This window comes from Branchiostoma floridae, chromosome 1, assembly GCF_000003815.2.
Source record: "Branchiostoma floridae strain S238N-H82 chromosome 1, Bfl_VNyyK, whole genome shotgun sequence".
Taxonomy (NCBI): domain Eukaryota; kingdom Metazoa; phylum Chordata; class Leptocardii; order Amphioxiformes; family Branchiostomatidae; genus Branchiostoma; species Branchiostoma floridae.
The window spans coordinates 14,972,013-14,993,532 of record NC_049979.1 but is presented as its reverse complement, the minus strand read 5'-3'; the positions used below and the strand labels follow the sequence as shown (position 1 = coordinate 14,993,532).

Genomic DNA, 21,520 nt, shown 5'->3' with positions numbered 1-21,520 from the left:
AAAGATGAACCAGATATGATTTTCTTGCACTATTGTTATTGTTACATAGTACCAATCAGAAGCCAATGAATGCAACCAAGGAGCTTTTATGATAAAAGCTCCTTGATGCAACCAATCTAATTTGATAATTTTTTTTCGATTTACAGTCCATGACTCCTCATTCCTTGATTGTCATATAATGACCTTTTACATCCCCCACAGCATTTTCCAAAACCCAGGTTTCTTGTATTAAACCTCCTTGATCTAAAGTATAACGTTATAGACCTCCTTGCTTCAGATCCTTAGGTAACTCTGGATAATTCCAAGGACGTTAACGTTACCAGTAAAATGTCCTTGATAACAACAACAAACACATCGAGTTTACCACGAATGAGACCAGTCCTTGCAGCTGCAGAAACAATAGGTCTTACCTTCGGTGATCCGACTTTGGACGTTTGTTGTAAGACTTGCAAGTCGCACAAAACCTCAAAATGGTTGTCTGGAGAAAAATGGGGGTCAGAGTTCACAGACTTGATCAACCGGATTTTCCCCGTCTTGAGTGGGTGGTCTGTCACACCCTGGCCAGTCTGTGAATAGGCTACAGAGTTAATCATCAGTCTCTCGTGTCTATATCAAGATATACGCAACTAGCAGACAAATCTTAATGGAGGAATAAAACCACATCAAGAACAAGACCAGTCGCGGATGTAGAGTGTTGTGCTTTCGAAACATCCAAATTTAAATGTTCCCGCCAGATTTTCCGATGCCGGCGCAAAGCATGCCGGTCCCAGTTCCGTCCAGCCGTGTCCGGGAGCAGTTCGCGCTGTCGTCTGCATGAGTTTAGTCTCAATTTTCTCATCTTCAGTTTATCGTTCAAAAACCACAACATGTTCCGCAGGAAACTCGCAGCTCTAGAATATCACCAACCGAACAGTTTCAACATCGCAGGTGGGCACTGCGCGCGTTTTCTTTGCGTGGAAGTTGGATGAAACCAAACGCACTGTCTAGTCTTAACGCCCCCCTCCCCCTTTATTTTTTTTTAAGACTATGGGTCTTTCCTATACAATTTGATTCACAACATAACAGATATGCACATAGGGTCTTGCTAGTTGCCAACTTCTATTTATCTATTTAAGTCCGCACCCCAAATAAAATACACACTCCTGATTTGATTTGGGGACTTAGGGGCATGTCTCAGACAAATCTATGGAACTGAAACATAAAATGGTAGCCAAATAAAGTCGGCACTCTTCTCAACCATGCTTAATGCACTTGAGCACACTGACTTTGGCAACAACTTGCAGCAACTTTTCATGTTTGGAAATTTTAAGAGTGCGTATTTAAGAAAATATGGTACATCACAAGAGCATAGTACTAACAAAAAATGTTATAAATATCTTCTTCTGGCTAAACTGCTTATTTTCAACACTTAACAGAAGAGGCTCAATTCCGAAATATGATAGTTTGGCTTGAGGACCAGAAAGTACGACACTACAAAATAGAAGACAGAGCAAATCTACGCAACATTCAGAGTGAAAACTGGCCAACAGCATTCAAACAGGTATGTGATATTCGCTTGACATGTTTCCAACATGACCACCTCTTTGTGTACAGTTCCATGTGTTGCTTTGTTGGCATTGCATTTTCCCTTTTAACACTTGTTGGGTCAAAAACAAGCTGCCAGGTTCCATGTGAGCAAGGAGGTTTTATCAAACTTCCTTTGTGAAAGGCAGACAAATATAGTCTGATAAAGTGATATTAATTTAAGTGGTATCGTGAAATGAATCAGTTAACTTGTAGACAATCGCAGAATGATTAATATTCATCACTAGAGAGTGTTAATTTCATACAATGATGTAGATGGTCAGTGGAGGTGTCATGTCCAGTTCTCCAAACACAGAAACTTTTTCATTATGATCATTCATTTCAGGATAACAACATTTACTGTATGTTCTTCTTGCTTCCTTCCACCGCAGTATCTAGAGGAGCTAGCGTGTCCTGTTAACCATGGAGACAAAAGTGCTGTGATGGACTGGCTGCTGGGTTATGCTGTCAGGCTAGAGTATGGTGACAATGGTAGGGTCGGAGCTTCTCCCATCTGTCGCTTTTTAAAATATGCACCTATCATTTCTTTGTATGATAGCAAACTACCCTAGTACTGTTATCTGCATAAAAACTCACAAAAAAGTTTTGACTTGAAAAAGTTTTCATTTGAAATCTGTCCTATAGGACACCTAAACCAAAAGTATGAAAGCCTTGACTGCATGTTTGCAAACTTATACTGCATGTTTGCAAACTTATAAAGTGAAATTGAAATGACTGTGTTACTTACCAGTATGATGATTCTTGCAGTGGAAAAGTATCGACAAGTAAAGGCTGCCAACGTTCAGAAGAGTCCTGTTCCGGCACCCAGCTCTGATGTGCTGGGCAGCATAGACCGTAGGTCTTCTTTTCTCTGGCTTTTGCAAACCTAACTGGTGTGCTGGCTACCCAATGTCTTCATAGAAGTCGCTTTAAGGTGATTGGGACATTATTTTCAGCTTGGAGCCTGCCACTTACATAAGGGAGGGGGAATTCATTGTACATGCACTACTTTTGATGACGTTTCATGAAAATCATGTCAAAAGCAATGTATTTGTTAGGAATGAAGAATGAAAAAAATCAGGAGGGTTTGTGACTGATTTGAAAAACAACAGAACTGAAAGACAAAACCTGGTAAATCCCCTCTCCGAGAATAGGATATCTCAGATCAGCTCTAAAATAAAGAACAAACAGCCATTGAGTAAGACCATTCACAGGTACGGTGTTCTCTACACCATTGTCAACACCAGTGCTGAGAGGAAGTGTTGTACCACATCAGATCACTTTACCCCTTTTCCGGTCCTCTGGCTGAGGAAAGTACAAAGGCAAAGTTGATAAACTCTATGGACAGTACATCTGTGTGTTTCTGATGTGGGCAGACAGACTCCACTGAACATTGCCACAACAGCACAACAAGTAGACATTGTCAGCAAAGCCTCACCCATAAGGTGCTTATGGAGCTACTGACGTGGATGCCCTTGTTGGCACACAAACACTTTCCTGTGAGATCTTCTTCTGTGAGAAAGTCAGAACTTCTGTTAATTGATGACCAGAGTGAAAGAAGCCTTGTCTTGATTACCTGAACAAGTAGACAAAGACCTGATTCTTTAAGAGAAGGTGATGAAAACCATGTTTCATTCACAGTCCACGTTCAGGGTCAACAAAGTTTGTTTGCCCATTCAGGTGTCGAAAATGGCACAGTATACAGTTTGTTAGACAACGTTACAGTGAGTGGAAGTTCACAAGCAAGTTGTTTGTAAAATGTGAAGGGTCTTAAAGAAACATAAAGAGAAGTCAGGAATAGTGTGACGTCTATTTGAGTTGTTGAGATTGTGTATGGCTGTGACTCCGAACAAAACTGTCTTCATTGTCCTGAGCTCTTTGTAGTGCCACTTCCTCCCTTACTTGGGCAACACTATCAGTCAATAACAGGATGTGGGAAAGGTGTTTGACTAATAAAAGCTTTCAAAAATTGAGAAGACTATTTCACATGCCTGTATGGTTATTTTGCTTTCTGTGCAGGGAATTAAATTTTTTCTTGCTGATTTTTACCATTGCTTATGCCTTTCAGTGCATAAGAAAGTATACACTTGAAGGTGTGCAAAACTCAGCTAGAACATATTTCATAGTATTTCATAGAACTAAATTTTAAATCCAAAATGTTGAGATATGCAATATTGTTAAATCCTGGATCTGGCTGTGATTTTCCAAAAAATTTAATCACTTGTTGCTTAGGAAAAGACGTAACAAATATAGAGATTATACAAAGTCTCTTTGATAAATGTCAGCCATCCTCTTTGGCAAATAGGATAAGAAGTGAAGGTAAGACAAACAAAATGTGTTTGTGCCTTTGCAGCAAGCAGTGCAGACTTCAGGGCAGGTGTGGCTTCACTAGCCCAACTCCTACAGATCCCCCAACATGACGACCAGCTCATGTTACTTAAGGCAAGGTTCCCCGTTATTGTCACATGTTCATACAGGAGTAAATGGTGTAAATTATGAATATCCACCTCCACTATCCTCTCATGGTGTGATTTCAGAAGTACTTCTTGAGATTTTCATATTCCTGAGAAATTCCTTTATGGTCCAGCTTTATAATATGGAACACTGTTGTTGATGAACATTTTGTTTGGTTTTGGGTGCACTGTTCTCTCCTACAATTTATAGGCCTTATTTTCATCTTTTCTTGTCATCTCTGTAGAAAATTAGTGTGCATTGAGATGATTTGCACACATTCTTTGTTTCCTCGTACAGGCCATAAGGAAGCTTATCCAGGATAAACTGTCCAAAGAAGCAATTGCTGAATCACAGAACAAGAAGACAGAGGTATGTTTTAATTTCATTTGTTGCAGATTACTATGGTTAGTTGAGCTTTGCAGTTTGTTAAGTGGACTAACAGAACTAACAATTTTGGGAACAATAAAAAATTCAGACTGACCCTGTACAGTTCAAGGAAACCATGAGCAAAGGTTCACCACCCTTTAAATACAATCTGTAGTTAGGCATGCATGTAGTTAGGCATGTATGGTAACTCCAAAATGAAGTAGAGGATCCACCTAACTCTTGAATGATCAGATGGAATGATAGCCACTAGTTAGGCACCTGTTTAATCACAATGATTTTACACTTTCTAAAGCAGTTCTGCAAAAAAACCATTGAGGTATGTGCCACTGTAAGGAAAGACATAAAATCTGATAGTTTTTTGGAAGTTGAAACTAGTTGTCAATTACCCTAATGACAAAGGTCAAGTACTTCCTTCCTTCCTTCCTTTCCTCTAAGAGGTGTTTTGGGATATGCTGAAAGTTGTACAAAGATACATGTTGAGCAGGGCTCACAACTTACCTTTGTGGCATGGTAGCATAGCAAATGGGTGTTTGGCCCAGAGGTTCTGGGTTTGAATCTCCTGACATGCTCTGATGTTGTGCCTTTGGTAAGTTTCCTCACTTCACTCAGGGAAGTGAGTACATTGTGCTTAGCTTTGGTTTGGGACATTCCTCAGATAGGATGTTAAATGGAGGTTCTGTGTTTGAGAGAGCCACACCTCAAGCACGTTTGTCAAAAAGACTAGGTTCTTCATGGTGTGTTACAACCATTCAGAGCTGCACATATGGGACAATTGTATTGAAGTCACCTTGGTACCAAATCTCAGCCTCCAAACCCTTGCAATTCAGCCCCATTGGATAGTATTCGGCCAACCCAAAAACAGCCACCTTAGTTCTTTACTACAGCATCCAGCCCAGCTGTTTATCAGTAGAGGATTTGGGCTTATGCTTGAAAAACAACTAACATTCCATGTTTTTATAATATACAGTGGATTCCAATTATTCGTATTACGCCTTTTTGGATAATTCGGGTAATTGGATAGAATTACGAAATCCCAAAACATTTGCCATTCATTCTATTGTTTAGAACATCGCAGAATTGGATAACCCACGGTCTCAAACTTCGGGTTTTTGGATAGAATTACGTCAGGCCACACAAATTAAAAATGGGAAAATATGCCCTAAAACTCACAAAATGAGTCCAAATGTAACTAGTAAATGTATGTATAAAGGTGTAAAGCCATGCAAAGGACCGTAAGAAAGTTACATTCCACAGAAAATCTAGCCGATAGCGCTGTGCTATCGTGCGAACATTTGGAGTTAGGCGCCATTTTGTTAGGTTGCCGCAAGGTATGATGGGCGAACGTCATGGGAACGTCAACACGCTTTTGAGTTCATATTTCCCCTTCAGACAACGTCTAAACTTGGTTTACCCTACAAAAATGTGTTTTTTCATATCCACTGTCTCATTAATTGAGCTGATTTCGGCTGCGCTGCGTAGATTTACAACAACGCACGTAATGCAACGGGTGTGATTTCGCAATGACCTATCTTGCGCATTGAATGGCCGGATGTCTCAACCCACGCGCCGCCATTTTAAATGTTTTGAACGTGAATTTTTTCCGTCTTCCACCGCGAAAGACGTAAATTTCAGAGTAATTTGTGGACACAAGTTGTAGACAAGAAGGTGAAGAGTTTATCACTCTCCAATACCGTTGTTTTAACTTAAAATTATGAAAGTAACGTCATATTCTCCGGCATACGAGCGGAGCCATGTTCGTCTGTTTTGGTATGCCGCCAAATTGCCGACGCACGGCTGTGCGAGTCAAGCGTACTTTTCCAAATGTGCATTTTGCCACTGATTTGAACTCTTTATTAGATCAAGCATCTCACAGAAATCGCACAGTATCGGAACATATGATTAAAGTTTTGTAAACGGAGTTCCGTATCGTTAGAGTGGTAACCTCTATGAGCGTCTGTGTGTTATGTTTGCGTATTGGTTTTCAAAACTACACCCCTCCCCAACCAATGCCGCTAAAGCTGGTCATATAGCCAACTTCGGACTCTAGAATAGGTCGGATAATTGGATAAAATGCCCAGACAAATAGGCGATACAATAAAGCGGATTCCACTGTATCAAGCCCTGTAGTATTCACCAAAATACATGAGTGTTCACATATTGCTTCCGGAATTGCTACAGAAAACACTGGCACATTTTAGGACAATCGCAACTCAGTAAGGTAAGTTCATGATAAAGAGGTCATGGGAAAAAACGTAGAACCACCACAAACTTTTATACTATATAGTTTATAACCAACGGAAGAGTGAGTTGCTGTTGGAGAAAACCAGTAGGTACAATTCTACTTTGCCGTGATGACATGAAGATAATACCATTGTGTATTCCAGGGGGTTCCAATCCTTCTGCAGAACCTAGATGCTGGTTTTGACACAGGAGGTAAGCTTACAGCAAGTTTTCTTTTGCTTTGTCCAGTGAAAGTTTCTACGTTTTGTGGTACCCAGGAAAACTTGAGCTTCCTATACAGCAGTTGCTGTACACCATTGTCCTCATTACATTTACAATTTTAAGTTAAGTTTATGTAATCCTTGCATTCCTTTATACCTGTTTTAAGAAAGTCAACTACTTCTACTTGATTGTGGGTAATGATTCATTTATGTACATTGCTCTAACAAAGGCAACAGCAACCACCAAGCATCATATTTTCCTTGTGTTGATATGTTTAGGCTCTATGACGATCCCCTGTTCAATTTGGGGGATATTTCTTTAGATCCTGCAGTGAACGAGGCAGCGAAGATCTTGCGGCTGTTGCACATCCACGAGCTGAGGGACCTGCAGACTAAGATCAACGAGGCCATCGTGTCTGTTCAGGCCATCACAGCAAACCCAAAGACGGACCAGGCCCTGGGAAAGGTGGGCAGGTGATGCAGCTGGACAGGTGTCCCTGTGCACACCTGCATCACAACCCAGCAGCCGTATTACAAAGAAGAGAGCTACCTTGGCACTGCCAGACTTATAAAGCGACCACAACCTTGTATAGGAACAGTAATATCAGCTTTGCTTATACTGGACACCGGCAGCCCAAGGTTTCATGAGCTAAACGCCAATCAGACTGTTCTTCAAGTCCCTTCCAGATACTTGTATAGCCTTTGATTTTTTTTTTTTGAGAATTGTATGAAGAGAAACTCTCATTGGAACTAGAGAAGTTACTTTGAAAGTTGCAAGGCATATCTAGTGATAATTAGTAAGATTGGCTTTGAACAACTAGGTGTATCCCCAAGTCCATAGACCTGTTATACAGTGTAGGGTCTCATCTTGTGGTAACCTGGCCACCTACTGTTTCACTTGGAAAAGCTTCTGTCTGCATCAGAAATGCAGTCACAAGATGAATATTAAGTTGCCTTAGACCGGGCTAAAGACTTTCACAGCTTGCTGCACTGAAGAAAGGGATAGTTGTCCACAGCCTTGGCTTATCATAGTGGATATCAGTCTAAAATGTAGCAGTAATAAAGACAACAAAACAACAGACATATGGATGTATTTTCTTTATCTAAAAAAATTGAGACAAGTTGAAACAGCACCATACATCAGTTCAAGTGATAACTTACATTCTTCAAGTGCTCAATAACATACTGTGCACTTTTCTATCCCTAAGGCTCATTCTCTGTGTCCATGTATTAGTAAAAAATCTACAAGTTCTTGGAAAAGTGCTAAAACATCAAGGTAAAAACAATCATGACTCTAAATACACCTGATACAAAAAAGGTTCCATTATAAAAACAAATGTATTACCACAATTGTAGTGAAAAAAATACAAGTACTACACTAATTTTACAGAATAGGCAAAGAAGAAAACAAGGATACATTTAACACAGCAAGATATTACACACTACTATACATTTGTGAAAAATCTGGTGCCTACATTATAGGTCCACTATAAGATTTAACAAAAGCTAGATAAAATCTTACTTGGCATGCAGTGCAATGACAGTAATACTGGTTGGTGCAGGCGTACACTCGCACCTTACACTTTACCTGAATAACACCATTGCTGCACTGTCTCTTGTGTTGACTAGCAGAGGCAGCAAATAGTGTTTTTTTGTGAGGAATGTCCAAGGCCATTCAAATTAAATTGGTTGTTTTAACAGGAAAGTTGAAGAGGGAAAACTGTGTGATCCCATAAACAGAGCTGTTCCACTTAGTTGATTTGGCAGAGGCTATAAGATGTGGTTTATATCCCTCAAGGGGGATGCTTCAAGTTGAAGATCCCTTGCATATTTTGGCATATGGATTTTAAGTTAGTCAAAAGTCATCAGAACCTGATAAACAAGCAATCAAACTTGACTGACCAACAAGACAATACTATAACCCTTTTATGAAAGACGTTGCAATTGATACGGATATTTTTAAAAATTCTTTCCACATCTGCCAAGAAAAGAGTTGCTTTGGTGAAGTTCCACTTCTTTTGTGGAGATTAAAATCTTGAGTTAAAAGTTAAAAACTGGAGAGGCTCTTTCCACACTCTCTACTCCACACAGGCTGCTTCGTTGGAGTACTGATTGGAGGGGCAGACACAGGAGCGCTGGTTGCCAGGTCTGGGCAGGCAGAGGTGGGAGCAGTCTCCGTTACGCACGCTGCAGGCATTGGCACCTGGAGGGGGCAAAGGGGTGGGCAAAGTTTGACTTCATGGATAGAAAAGACATCTATTGTGGGGAGGTTCCTGAAGAGTGAAGGAAGTGTGTGTACATGCTGCATGCACAAATGAGCAATGGCAAAATTATTCCCCCATCTATCCACTGGTAAATAATGCAAATTAGGTGCATGAATAAGCAAAAAGGTCCTAGTCAAAGATTATTCCTTGTTCCTGGACAGTAATCTAAGAAGGTAAAATATATCAAGACAAAACAAAATCTGAAAAAAGTACAGCATGCCTTGATGTCTTAATTAGTGTACAATCAAGTTTCTACTTCTTTCGACTAAGACACTTGCTGGTTACAAGGTTAGGCAGTACAGTTTTTGATGTGTTCAATAATGTCACAGCCAGGCACATGTTTTGATGATTCAGACATAATAGAAAACTACATACCCCTGCGGCAGGTGTTGGTGATGGTGGTGATGCCGTAGGGATTTCCACTGGAGCCCAGGGGGAGGGGCAGGGGGCCCTGTTCTGTCTGGGACTGGGGGTTAATGGCAAGGACTGCATCCCTGCCAAAACATACAGCCATCACATGTTAATATCCATGCAGTATGCAGTAATGTTCTCTGTTGCTCATTAAAGTTTGTTTCAGACATATCTTTTATCATTCTTTTGAAAAACAAGGAGCAGCAATCAGCATCGAACAGTATCACATTGTATCTAATTATAGAAAATGAGCTCAGGAGAAATATGACATTACATCACAAGACTATGGAAGTCTCTCCATTCACTGTAGCCTGATTAAATCTCGCTTATATCAGCCCACCCAACATCTGGGGAGGGGCCAGTTACAGCCCTGGATAAAGGAGTTTGTGTTCCACAGACTACATTCACTGCAGCCTTACTCACCTTTGCCAGTCAGTGTAGAAGAGCCTGCCCTGGTAAGATGTCATGCTGAAGGGGTACTGAGTCGGGGTGTACACTGTGCGCCGGTTGGCAGCTGTGCCCAGGGTGGCACACTCCACCTTCTTGGTGCCTGGACATAGCAAAGATATTGTGATGAAAATGTAAATCTGAAGTAGGTCTTCATCATGTCTTCCATTAAAAAGGAGAGTTTCTATTCATTCAAATACAATAGTTGGCCTTTTCCACTTCCTAATACATGGACATTAAGTAGCTACAAATCTACAGTCTTATTGCAACTGAACTTAATGTGGTCATCCTGATACATCATGCATAAATTGTTTTGGGATGGCCTGCATGTACCTTTAAGTCCAAGCCAGGCTATACAAACAAAAGGAATCGGTGGTCAGGTATTCTAATCTAAATGTTTAAGTGCCTTTTCCATTGCTATAGTATGGGGAAACATCTCTTCAGTTATTGTAACTGAGACAAACTCTTGAACAAAAGCTATGAAAGTCCATACCTGCATCTGCCCAGCAGAGTTGGTTGGCTGGGTAGTCAATGGTGATGCCATTAGGCAGGGCAATTTCACTGTCCACAAAGGTGCGTCGGTTGGTGGCATCCATATTGGCCGTTACAATCTTTGGTTTATCACGGTTCCAGTCAGTCCAGTACATGGTACTGTGGGCATGGTGTATGCAGAAACATTTAGATCGTAGGAGCTTAACAGACCCAGAAGATACTTCATCCAGCTGAAAATGGCTATGTCTCATCTGGAGGCTGACTATAACTGCCTTATATTCAAGAGATAGTTGTCAACTCAGGCTTAAGGCTTTAGAATGGCCTTCACTTCAAAGCAACAACCAATATACATAAAAATACATGCCTCTATCCTTGTGACCATACACCAACCAGACATGAATGAAACCTTAAGTTACCTGTACTTACCCACTGAATGGCTCAACCACAATGGACCTGGGGTTGACAAGGTCATCCCTAAACAGCACCCTACGGTTTGTACCGTCCAGCTTGGACACCTCGATGACATCAGTTCCAGAGTCTGTCCAGTACAGGTTCTTACTGATCCAGTCCACAGCTACACCCTCGGGGCTGCTCAGGCCTGGGTAGAGAGGTGAGTTATGAAAGAGGTAAGCATGGACAGGCATAGCTGCCTAATGAAGATTATCCTGACCAGATCAGCATCATTGTTAGAGGGAATAATTCAGAAACCAAACTCTAAAAACTAAATAGTGACCTTGGCTGATGATGACCTCTGGCTGGCTGCCGTCCATCTTGGCACGGCTGATAGACCTGCCGGTGACATCAGTGAAGTACATGTACCCATCCACACAGTCGTAGTCAATCCCCACCGCGGTCATGCCTGCCTTCACCAGCACCTTCTTCCCGCGGGCTGCAGACTGGGAGCCGACTATCTGCCCGCGGTAACCCTGGGCTGGGACTGGGATGCGGCTGATGGACATGCCCTGGGCAAACAGGAGAGAGGCCTGGGGTGCCTGGCCGACAGCTGGGAGGGAGAGAAAGACAAACCTTATTCTCTTGTACACAACACAGGAGGTCTAATGCATGTACAGTAAAAAAAGGATGGCAAAACTGTCACTTGAGTAGTATAATCACACAAGGTGATTTGCAGTGACAAGACTATATTGTGCATTCCAATGGCTGGTCCTCATCTAAGAGTTTAACATAGTGGCAGGACATTAAAATACATCAAATTAACATTAAATACACCTTTTTTCTTAGACACAGAAAATATCCAACTCACGAGAGCAGGTCCTGCCATCTCCAACAAACCCAGGCGCACACTCACACCGGTATGACCCAAATGTGTTGATGCAGCGTGCGTTGGGGTCACAGGCAGGGTCAAGCAGGTCACACTCATCCATGTCTAAAAGTAGAAAAAACATCATACAACATACCACTACTTGTTTTTGCTTTTTCTAAATGAATACTTTACAATACTCAACAATATACAATCATCATTACAAATAAAGACAGGAATAAACATGGCATGGTTTAGCTGATAGGGTGGTACATACTCACTACCTTCTTCGCAGGAAACAGGATGAGAAGTCTCGTAAAACAGTATGCTTCAATAAATCTTGTTCATTCTGAAGTTCATTCCTTTCATAGAAAGTTTGAGGGCTACCAGCACCAGTCTTCCAAAATTTACCAAGATTCCAAAGATCCTAAATTTACAAGTGTTGATATCTACCCACTTTCCGCTACGCACATATAAGGCAGTTGGACTGACACAGTGTTAAACCCATACCTGTACAGACCCTCCCATCACCACTGTACCCTGGCAGACATTCACAGCGGTAGTCAGTGGGGCCCAGAGGGATGCACTTGGCCTGCCCCTCGGGTGCACAGTTGGCACGGTCACATGGGTTGCCTGTGGGTTGAGGGCCTGGGGGCTGGATGGCTATGGGGGTAGAGGCACTAGTTATACATGCCATTATGTCTCAGCTCAAATGAAAAATCTCAGACATGACAGATGTACAGCTCTCTACATAACTCATGCTTGGGGCATAAAGCCACTACTTACCCATGTACTACTGGTAACATGTGCATGGATTTAAATTTCTGTCAAATACATAATTTTCTGTAAATTATGTACATTAGGAAATGACGACCACAGTTTGCCACATAGCTCCTATTTTTGCTAACTATACACTAATATATATTGTTCCATGAAGTGATATAACTGCTTAACACACAGGATGCCTTAGCCACCGAGTTGAGAATTTCTGCACATATCATACTTGACAATGAATTTACATGTACACTATATATGTGTCCAAGCACTAAACAATTTAAAACCAACCTTGGCAAACCCTTCCATCTCCATTTATATCCCTGAATCCAGGCAGGCACTCACAGCGATACTGTGTGAGACTGACGGGCACACAGAAGCCCTGTCCAGGGGGGGCACAAGCTGCCCGATCACAGGGGTTGGCTGGGGGCTGTACAGGGGTGGCTGTGGGGAGGGGGGTTGGAGGAGATACTACTCATAGACACAGCAATTTTGGACAAGAGCTTTATTACAGAACACTGTTAACACAGAAATCCTGCTGCTGCCCATCTGAAACTTTTTTGTGAGCTGTGAGCTGGTATTTGTCTGTTATATTCTTCATCCCTAGCAAAGAATTTGCTGGTTTTATCAAAAGAAAAGCCATTTGCAACATACTCGGTACCACCAGATGGGCAAGCAAACATGGACCTCCATACATGAAACTACAATCCCACATGAAGGTTCATCTACCCACAGTTGGCATCCATGGCACAAGAAAAACTCAATTTGAGCAACCTGCCAACCACAACTGGGATACAACAGTTTCAGTTTCATAAAATTCTTGGGGTCTTTTTAAGGGTCTAGTCGTAGAACAAACTTCCAGACTTGACTGTGCCATGGATTTGTTCAAGCACACTATAGTATTAAGCCAGCAAGCATGGGTATGCAATGTAACAATAAGAAGCTCATAGACAGGACCTACCAATGGGATCCTTACCGTAACAGGTCCATCCATTTCCAACCAACCCTGGTCTGCAGCGGCAGGAATATCTGCCTGCACCCTCATTAATGCACACGGCATTTTCGTCACAGTTGTGACTCCCCTCTTCGCAGGGGCTGGGGAGAGCCGCTATGGCTATGTGCGGAGAGAAGATTACGAAAAGTGCACGTGTCATTTCTCATGGAGCGCAGCATGCAAGCAAAGGCTTCTCTCCTGTTTGTCTAATTGGTTGTGCACTTTGTGCCTGCAAATGGTTTTCTACCAGACTAACTTTCTGTGAAACCTTTCTGCAATCTCTTAAATTTAAAAAAAAGCTCAGCACCAAGCTGACAGACAGGAGGATCACCAGGTGAGATTGGTTAGAAGCTTGCCGACATACAGCACACATCACAAGCCACTGACCTTAGGACGGCTTCACAAACCTGCACCAGAGTGGTGACGGAGGATGGAGGGATGGAGAGATGGGTGGATGGAGGACAGCCAGCCATGCAAGTGCAGGGAGCACTATGCTGCTGCAGAGAAGTAAGTGGGAAGCATGGAACATGCATCTGAAAATGGAAACACAGAGGTGTCTGGATTAGTCCGACAATAAAAGCATGACTGGACATGCCAACATCAATATGTAATATGGGTGTCTCTTTACTGTGACACAGAAAAGCTGACATGTACAGGAAAACGGAATGACTTTTGTTTTCTGCAAACACTCCTTGAGCATGTGTCACATGAAGCGCAGGACTGATCTAACATAACATGTTTGTACATCATGTTGCAGAACATTGTACAATATATATCAGTCAGCCAATTTATACATCGAGGTTCAAATCTGCTTCTTTTAGCACTAAACTCAATCATGTTTTTTTTTAAAGTTGACTGCTGGACTGAAAATTACATGTCATAAATGTGCTATATTGATCAAGAAGATCATGAATAAATCTGTTCATTTCAAGGAAAGAGTCACATTGGCTTGCACTGTCATAAGCAATGTTGTTAGAACTACAGCTGATGTTATGCTGACGTTGTCAGCATAATATAGCTATTAAAACATATTCTGTTAGGTTGCAAACATAGGTAACACATCAGAAGAAAATATAGCATTATCTTTTCACCACCAGCAGACTTGAAGCCATGTTTTATTGCAATTCAGGCAAGGTCCACAAGAGGGGGTGATTGAAATATAGCTATGCTAAGGAAAACTCAATGCCAAAGAATCTCACAAAGCCAAACTGGTCTGGGGGAATGCCAAGAATCTGTTATATACAACTGATGATACTGTTAAATGTGTGTGAGTAGAAGAATCAAGTGGATTACAGATTCATGAATTAGGATGTTGACATGAACAATTTTCCTGGCAAAGATATTTTCTTCCCCCTGCCCCCCAAAACATGAACTTGGCCAGAATGGCTGAATCTGGCTGATGCTGTTTTTCTACAAGTGCAGTATGAAATTAAAATTGAAATGGTAGCCTACCATTGCATGTCCTCCCATCTCCAGCATGGCCAGGTGCACATTCACACCTGTACCTGCCCTGGCCCTCGTACACACATCTGCCGAAGTCTCTGTCACAGTCGTGCTCATTGCTGGCGCAGGGGTCCAGCCAATTTGCAGGTGCATACCGCACTGCAGCTGAAAAAGAAGAGAAAATATACAGGAATAGCTGCTATAATTCAGGATTACATCTTTTGCATGTCACATGCATATCATGCTTTCAAAATTAGCTTTGTTGGCTGCAACCACTGCACAGGGTGGATATTGCTCTGATCATGCAGTAAGAGCAAAGGCGAAAAAAGCTGCTGCTGAAGCGCTGCAAAATAAACTCAGGACACTAAAAGTAAGCACCCGATTGTGAAGTGCACCAGCAATGTAATTGATTGAGAGTTATTTGCAAAGTGTCTTATTTTGTCTACCAGCTGCAATATTTCATTGTAAAAAGTGCAGTTGTTTTTATAAGTGACAACAGTCGTTGATAGATTACTTCAAGTGCCTGCAAGCATTAATTTGTGGAAATGTGTGCTGTGACAAAAATGTGGGCCAACTTCCATGCTGCAGAAGGAAATAATTGGTAACCAAAATTACAGTTTTGTGAGAAACACTTGGATTGCACTAATTACAGGATTGTGCAACCAGTGTCTACCTGCATCCTGCAAAGAGCCATGCACACATACCAGACACCAACCTATGCGTGTCACAAGACAAGATCCAAGACAGTGTCTCCTGCTGCAAATCCTGAGAAGTTAAACCACTCATTTAAGAAGACAGCATTAGGTCAAACAAGTAAGAGCTGGTTCCAATTCCCGGCTTTACCTTTGAGCTCCCCATAAGTGAGACCAGCTTTTGGCTGGGCTGTCTGGGCAGCAAGCCATGTTATATCAGCCAAAAAGGACACCAGGACACACAGAACAGAGACACAAGTCAGGGGGCCTAATTATCTTAATTAGGACCACTGCAAAAGAGTATATTTGAGCCAAGAAAACTCAGCTATTTTTGCAGAAAGCATTACGTTTTCTGCAGTAGTACAAAACTGCTTTATGTAAGGAGGGCACACCTTGCTGAAAATCCTCTTCAGTTCAGAAAATAAGATGGTTAAGGTCAAAAGTACGAGGATGATTTTCACTGCTACAACAGTAAGTAGTTTTACAGTAGGTTTTAAGGGTCATGAGATCCCCTACAAGCAAGCAGGCTTTCTTATGTCAGAGTTACTGGTCAGCAACTGGGAGCAATTAATTCTTGTGAAGTCAGGACATTCTTTTTTTATTAATCCAGCTTTTATAAGAGTAACTGACTAATGAGTCGTTGTAACTAATTAATGTTCCCGTTAGAAAAACAAGTTAGAAGTAGTTTTTTTTTTTTAAGATGAAAGTTTTCATCACTGCTAGAGATATCATTTAGAAATGTTAGGGTTTTAACTTTTAATTCCACCAGGACCAACCATGGTGTTTCTTGGGACAATAGTTACAATCAAGTCCATCTGGCATGCTACAGCTTTCCAAGAACAGACCAATCAAAACAACCAGTATGAAGAGATTTGGTCCAGCTGCTTGTGAGATTCAGAAGTCTTACAACTGAGATGTGACATAGCAATCCCTGTCCCATAGGGAGCTTTGGCTCAGACTTTTAGATAAGATGTTTATCAATCTTGTCTTATCACACCAGCCACAAAACTATTTCCTTATGTTGATAGCTTGGTTATCATAGTTGGCTCCTATCATGGTTATTTACTGAATATACATTGCTCATGCTTTGGGGCCCTCCATTGCATTTCATCTCTTGCTCAACTTCATTAATTTAACATGTTCTTTCATACCTTTTATTTAACTTTCCAAACTTATGCTGTCTTGATAAAAAATGTGTGACATCTAAAGAGCATAACATGTATGAGCTAGAAATCAATGCAACACAACAACTCAAACAAAGCAGAAGAAAGGAAAGAAACCACAAGTTTATTTGTGTCTCAACCAAGAGTGAAAAAAGAAATTATTGTTTGAAGTGTTATATCACAATAAGGTGACGAATTAACACAAGAAAAACTGAGAAGAAAAGTGCCAACAGAAATAAATGACTTATTACAAAGACAAGTGCCAAAGTAGACTCGACAGACAAAATTGAAAATACAAAAAAACAAACATGCACAGTTCTACGATTATATCTCTAACATTTATTTAGATTTATTAATTAAAACATCATCTACCAGTAAAACTCTTCAATATACAGGTAATCCCAACTGTTATGTGAATAACATATTAAAAGAGGTTATTGATTTCTTTTTAAACTATAACTAAACTGTGCATCTAAAATGAGTTCCAAAATTATCATTCATTACAGCTTTTTGCTTCCATTCATAAAAATCCATCCTAATATGCCATAGCAACCTGTCCAAAAATATATTACTTCTTCAGCTGCGGACTCGCTAATATACAAGCTTCTCATAATCCTGGTATCAGCTCCTTTAAGACATCAGCCTGTGAAGGGGAGACACTCAGACATGTGAGTAGAGAAGACAAGTGTGAGAAGAGTCTATCTAGTTTTACACACCAGAAAGTGTGAAAATTCCATGTGAGAAAAACACAGAAGTTACATTGTACATTTATATGCAGTAAACTACTGCAATCTATGACACGATACTTGTACATGCAGTATCTAGGGTGATAGGGAGAGCAGCGCAGCAGTAACAAAAAGAAACAAAAATTTTAACACATAGTCCAGCCTGCCTCAGAAACTTAACATAAAGGATATTCAATGTTAGCTTAACATTCTTTGTACAACAAGCTGTAACCAACACAAAACTGATGCCAATTACGAATGCACTGTTCCACTGTACTTACAGAGGAGACGCCAAAATTCTTCAAATACTTTGTGTTTGCAAAAACTTAAAACCACTTGTTGCTTGTGCCATCTGGACCTGAAGATTGGCCACAATCTCATTATCCATGACTTGTCATAGACAAGCCCGCAGATAATACACATGCATGCATTTCCTCCACCCTGTTAACTTCTGTGCTGAATGGTTGCTACAAATTGTAAAGTTAGCATTCCTTACAAGGCAAACTTTTGGTTATTGGACATAAGGGTTTCAATAAAAAATAACTAAAAGCAAAGAAGTGCTTCATTTAGTGACCAGTGAAGTCTTTTCTTCCTTCTTTTTGATAGGCATGCCAGATCCCACCATGTGCTGGAGGAGGAACATGCACTGTCACCAAAAGTAGGGAATACCAAACATTCCATGACAGGGCTCGAAATACTGGGTGCATGTGCACCCAGGTGCACCCAAAATTGGAGCTGTGCACCCAATTATTTTCTGTGAGTGCACAGGGTGCACCCAAATATTTTCATGGGTTTATGTATGTAAAGATATCAAAGTGTACTAGTATACATCGTATTCTTGACATCTAAGGGTTAGAAAGATAATAAAAATGTCTGTCATGGTACTTGTTTAAGAATTTGATAGCATGTAACTATGTTTTATTATTAGGTTTTTCTGACATTCTACTTAAATTTAAGTGGTGCACCCAAAAAATTTTTGGTGCACCCAATTTTTTAAGCTGGGTGTACCAGTGCACCTAATCCCAAAAATGAATTTCGAGCCCTGCATGACGTTCCTCCCTTCCACCTATGGTAAGGTGATGGCCTGCTAACATCTTCACTTCAAAACAAGCAAACCACAAATAGTGCTGCAATAGGTAAAATGCAAACTGATATGTTAAAGCTCCTTACGTTTGCAGAAGAATCCATTTCCCACATATCCCTGATTGCAGCGACAGATCGGCCTGCCCCCCAAGAACAGACAGCGTGCATTCACATCACAGACCAGGTGGCCACAGGGGTCCTCTCCAGCCCGAATGGAAGCAGCAGCTGGAGCCACATAATACACAAAATTTAGGTTTGTTTTACACCACAAACGCAAGATGTCGAATATCAAATTTCATCACTGTCAAAGCATTCAATAAACCTTTAACTTCATTCATCTTATTTACAGACTATACTAGATAACTCAAACTTGTTCCAGTTCAATTTAAGGTAAAGGTCAAGGTAAAACCAATCATGTGGGATTCTAACAACCATTACCATGACAAACCATTACACTCTGACTGGGAAAGTCTTGAACTAAATATTATATCCTCTATTAACCAATATTGTATTTCAACTTGTAGCTGGTTTTCCTGACGTGCAACAAGGAACAAGACATAAATCGAACATCAGTTACCTCCACAGGAGAATCCGTTGCCCTGGTAACCATTCTTACACTCGCACCTGTAGGACCGCGGCCCGACAGGGATGCACATGGCATTTCTGTCACATTTGTTGTCATCACATGGGTCAGCAGCTAGGGATGGGATGAGATGAACACAAGTCATTCTCCTTCTTTCTTTGTGTCAAGATCTGATTGCCATATGCTGTGATTCAATCGAATTGGCAACATGCTTAAGTATTAAAACAACATAATTTGCGCAACCCAAAAAACTTTTTAGGTCCTGTAAGATTTTTTTTTTTTTTTCCTTGTCCTCCTGACACACCTTTTACTAGTAAGTTTAACCCCATGTGGGCATATCATAAGTGTGCAAGCTGCCATATGATGTCATTTCACACAAATTTTTGTGTGTTAAAAACATGTCATAAGCAAAAACATTGAGCAAAATCGCTCAATTGGTAACTAACTACTTCCCTCTGAACAGACACATCTTTTTACCTCTGGATATTTAGCGGACATCAGACTATCAGTATGCAAAGTCCATTCTTAGATTCCTTTATTTCTTTATTTGGGTTTTTCCATAGTGAAAGGGAGGACAAAACAGGTGCAAAAATGTACCTTAGAAGGCTGCCCTCCCGTAGATTCCGTGAATGATTGGGCTCGCCACTTCAACCACATGCAAACACACTGTACCTTCCCTACAATAAAGAGTACTCACGGTTACAGGTGAGACGACCGTCTCCCTTGTATCCAGCTCGGCACTCACACCTGTAGGAGGAGCTGGTGGGAAGGCAGTTGGCGTTGGGGTGGCAGTCACTGGTGCGACAAGGATCCGGGCCTTCGATCACTGGGGAGGAACCAGGTTACATAAGTTACAAATAGGTTTGCGAAATATGAATTGCATAACTGGCAGCAAAATGCTGAAAAATTGTAGTCAGCACTAAATTATTAAACAATTGGATTTAAAAATTGCGATCAAATGAGACAATACAGAATGTAGAGTTAAATACTAAAGCAGCCCTTCATATAATCAACATATTCAATTTTTTTCTTTTTCACTCTTTTTAATTTGAGTTTGGTGTCTATAAAAGATGCCATCCACAAACTTTGCATTGCCTAAGCCATCAAGGCGCACAGAGTGACTGATATTCAAAGTGTGACCTACCGAAGCACTGGTCACCCTCGCCCTGGAAGCCCTTGTTACAGCGACACTTCCACTGGGTGCCATGCTTCAAACAGAAGGCATTGGGGCCACATGGATCTGGGTTGCAGGGATCCAGTTCTGAAAAGCAAACAACATATCAATCAATTTAACAAGCAATCAACCAATACACAAACATAAATTGAGTTATTTGTATCAGTCTTGCAAAGTATGCACAGAACTCTTCATGGCTGAACTCAACACATTTTTCATCATCTCAGCTACAAGTCTGACATGCTATTCTTAACTATAAGATGAACAGTTCAAATTGCTGAGGGACTTAATAAAAAAGTTGCCATTGATTGGTTGATTCCATGACCAATCAGAGAGATGTCTCTACATGTACCATTGTATCTGTACCTATTAAATAGTATATTGTCCAAACTCTACCTGTACATCATCTTACCTGTGCATGTTCTGCCATCTCCCACATACCCCTGCTTGCATACACAGCTGTATCCATCCCCAACTGCAATGCAGTTGGCATTCGCATCACAGTCATTGGTCGAACACTGAGGAGGGGTTCCGTTGTTGTCAGTATCCTTGTTGTCAGGGTCTACAGGTCCAGGGTCAATGGTGTTACCTGTAAAAATAGCAGTAAAAATGTTTAATTTAGGTCAGAAACATTGAATTTTCTTTTTGACTTTTGGTCATGTTACAAACATTTTGTCAACAGTTAAGTTCTAAATACATACTTGTGCAGACAATGCCGTTGCCAATATATCCGGGGAGACACTCGCACGTATGCTCTCCTGTTACCATGTTGGGGATGCACTTGGCATTTGGGCTGCAGTCAGGATGGGAGCAGGGATCCGCTGTAAGAGAGGCAGAAGGAGACACATTTGTTACAAAAGCATTATGTCAGTTTAGTATTTTACTGCAATAAACGGATCCAACAGCACAGACAACTGCTTCCTAACAACATGTGAATGACAAAAAATTTGACCAACAAAATGGCAGACATGCCCAGATGCAACCACATGATGAAATATTGTAGGGATAGCTCACAGCAAATACCACCTCTGATCTTTGAACTTAATGTCTCTACTTCTATATGGTATGTCTTAACTTCTATCTTTGGAATATCCAGCCACACAGCATTTCCTGCTGAAGATCAATATGTAGTGTTTTCCTTTTATCATACTCCTTAGTGCCAGAAGTACGTA

The 21,520-nt window shown here is 41.0% G+C and overlaps 3 protein-coding genes across 3 annotated transcripts in view; 1 reads left to right on the top strand and 2 right to left on the bottom strand.

Annotated features, from left to right (window-relative positions):
• The window catches only part of LOC118409344 (lysosomal-trafficking regulator-like), a 64,021-nt gene extending 63,463 nt beyond the window's left edge, over positions 1 to 558 (bottom strand). The window contains exon 1 of the mRNA XM_035810310.1: positions 411 to 558. The gene's annotated coding sequence lies outside the window, so the exon portion shown is untranslated. The remainder of the gene's footprint in view (positions 1 to 410) is intronic.
• Positions 559 to 765: 207 nt separating this feature from the next.
• LOC118409391 (RNA transcription, translation and transport factor protein-like) lies at positions 766 to 7,928 on the top strand. Its single transcript, XM_035810388.1, has 8 exons — positions 766 to 927; positions 1,416 to 1,540; positions 1,956 to 2,055; positions 2,332 to 2,418; positions 3,917 to 4,005; positions 4,315 to 4,386; positions 6,789 to 6,837; positions 7,169 to 7,928. Exons 1-8 carry the CDS (start codon positions 867 to 869, stop codon positions 7,321 to 7,323), a joined length of 738 nt encoding a protein of 245 aa, XP_035666281.1. The 5' UTR covers positions 766 to 866; the 3' UTR covers positions 7,324 to 7,928.
• A 2-nt stretch (positions 7,929 to 7,930) lies between these two features.
• LOC118409603 (fibrillin-2-like) overlaps positions 7,931 to 21,520 on the bottom strand; it is a 51,168-nt gene continuing 37,578 nt past the window's right edge. Inside the window, exons 53-69 of the mRNA XM_035810780.1 lie at positions 21,050 to 21,169; positions 20,761 to 20,937; positions 20,319 to 20,435; positions 19,872 to 20,000; positions 19,169 to 19,288; positions 18,679 to 18,816; positions 14,938 to 15,093; positions 13,468 to 13,605; positions 12,783 to 12,935; positions 12,228 to 12,380; positions 11,721 to 11,843; positions 11,193 to 11,462; positions 10,886 to 11,057; positions 10,461 to 10,618; positions 9,944 to 10,070; positions 9,485 to 9,603; positions 7,931 to 9,048 (exon numbers count right to left, since the gene is read on the bottom strand). Of these exons, the coding sequence (XP_035666673.1) occupies positions 8,924 to 9,048; positions 9,485 to 9,603; positions 9,944 to 10,070; positions 10,461 to 10,618; positions 10,886 to 11,057; positions 11,193 to 11,462; positions 11,721 to 11,843; positions 12,228 to 12,380; positions 12,783 to 12,935; positions 13,468 to 13,605; positions 14,938 to 15,093; positions 18,679 to 18,816; positions 19,169 to 19,288; positions 19,872 to 20,000; positions 20,319 to 20,435; positions 20,761 to 20,937; positions 21,050 to 21,169 (2,495 nt within the window). The 3' untranslated portion in view covers positions 7,931 to 8,923. The remainder of the gene's footprint in view (positions 9,049 to 9,484; positions 9,604 to 9,943; positions 10,071 to 10,460; positions 10,619 to 10,885; positions 11,058 to 11,192; positions 11,463 to 11,720; positions 11,844 to 12,227; positions 12,381 to 12,782; positions 12,936 to 13,467; positions 13,606 to 14,937; positions 15,094 to 18,678; positions 18,817 to 19,168; positions 19,289 to 19,871; positions 20,001 to 20,318; positions 20,436 to 20,760; positions 20,938 to 21,049; positions 21,170 to 21,520) is intronic.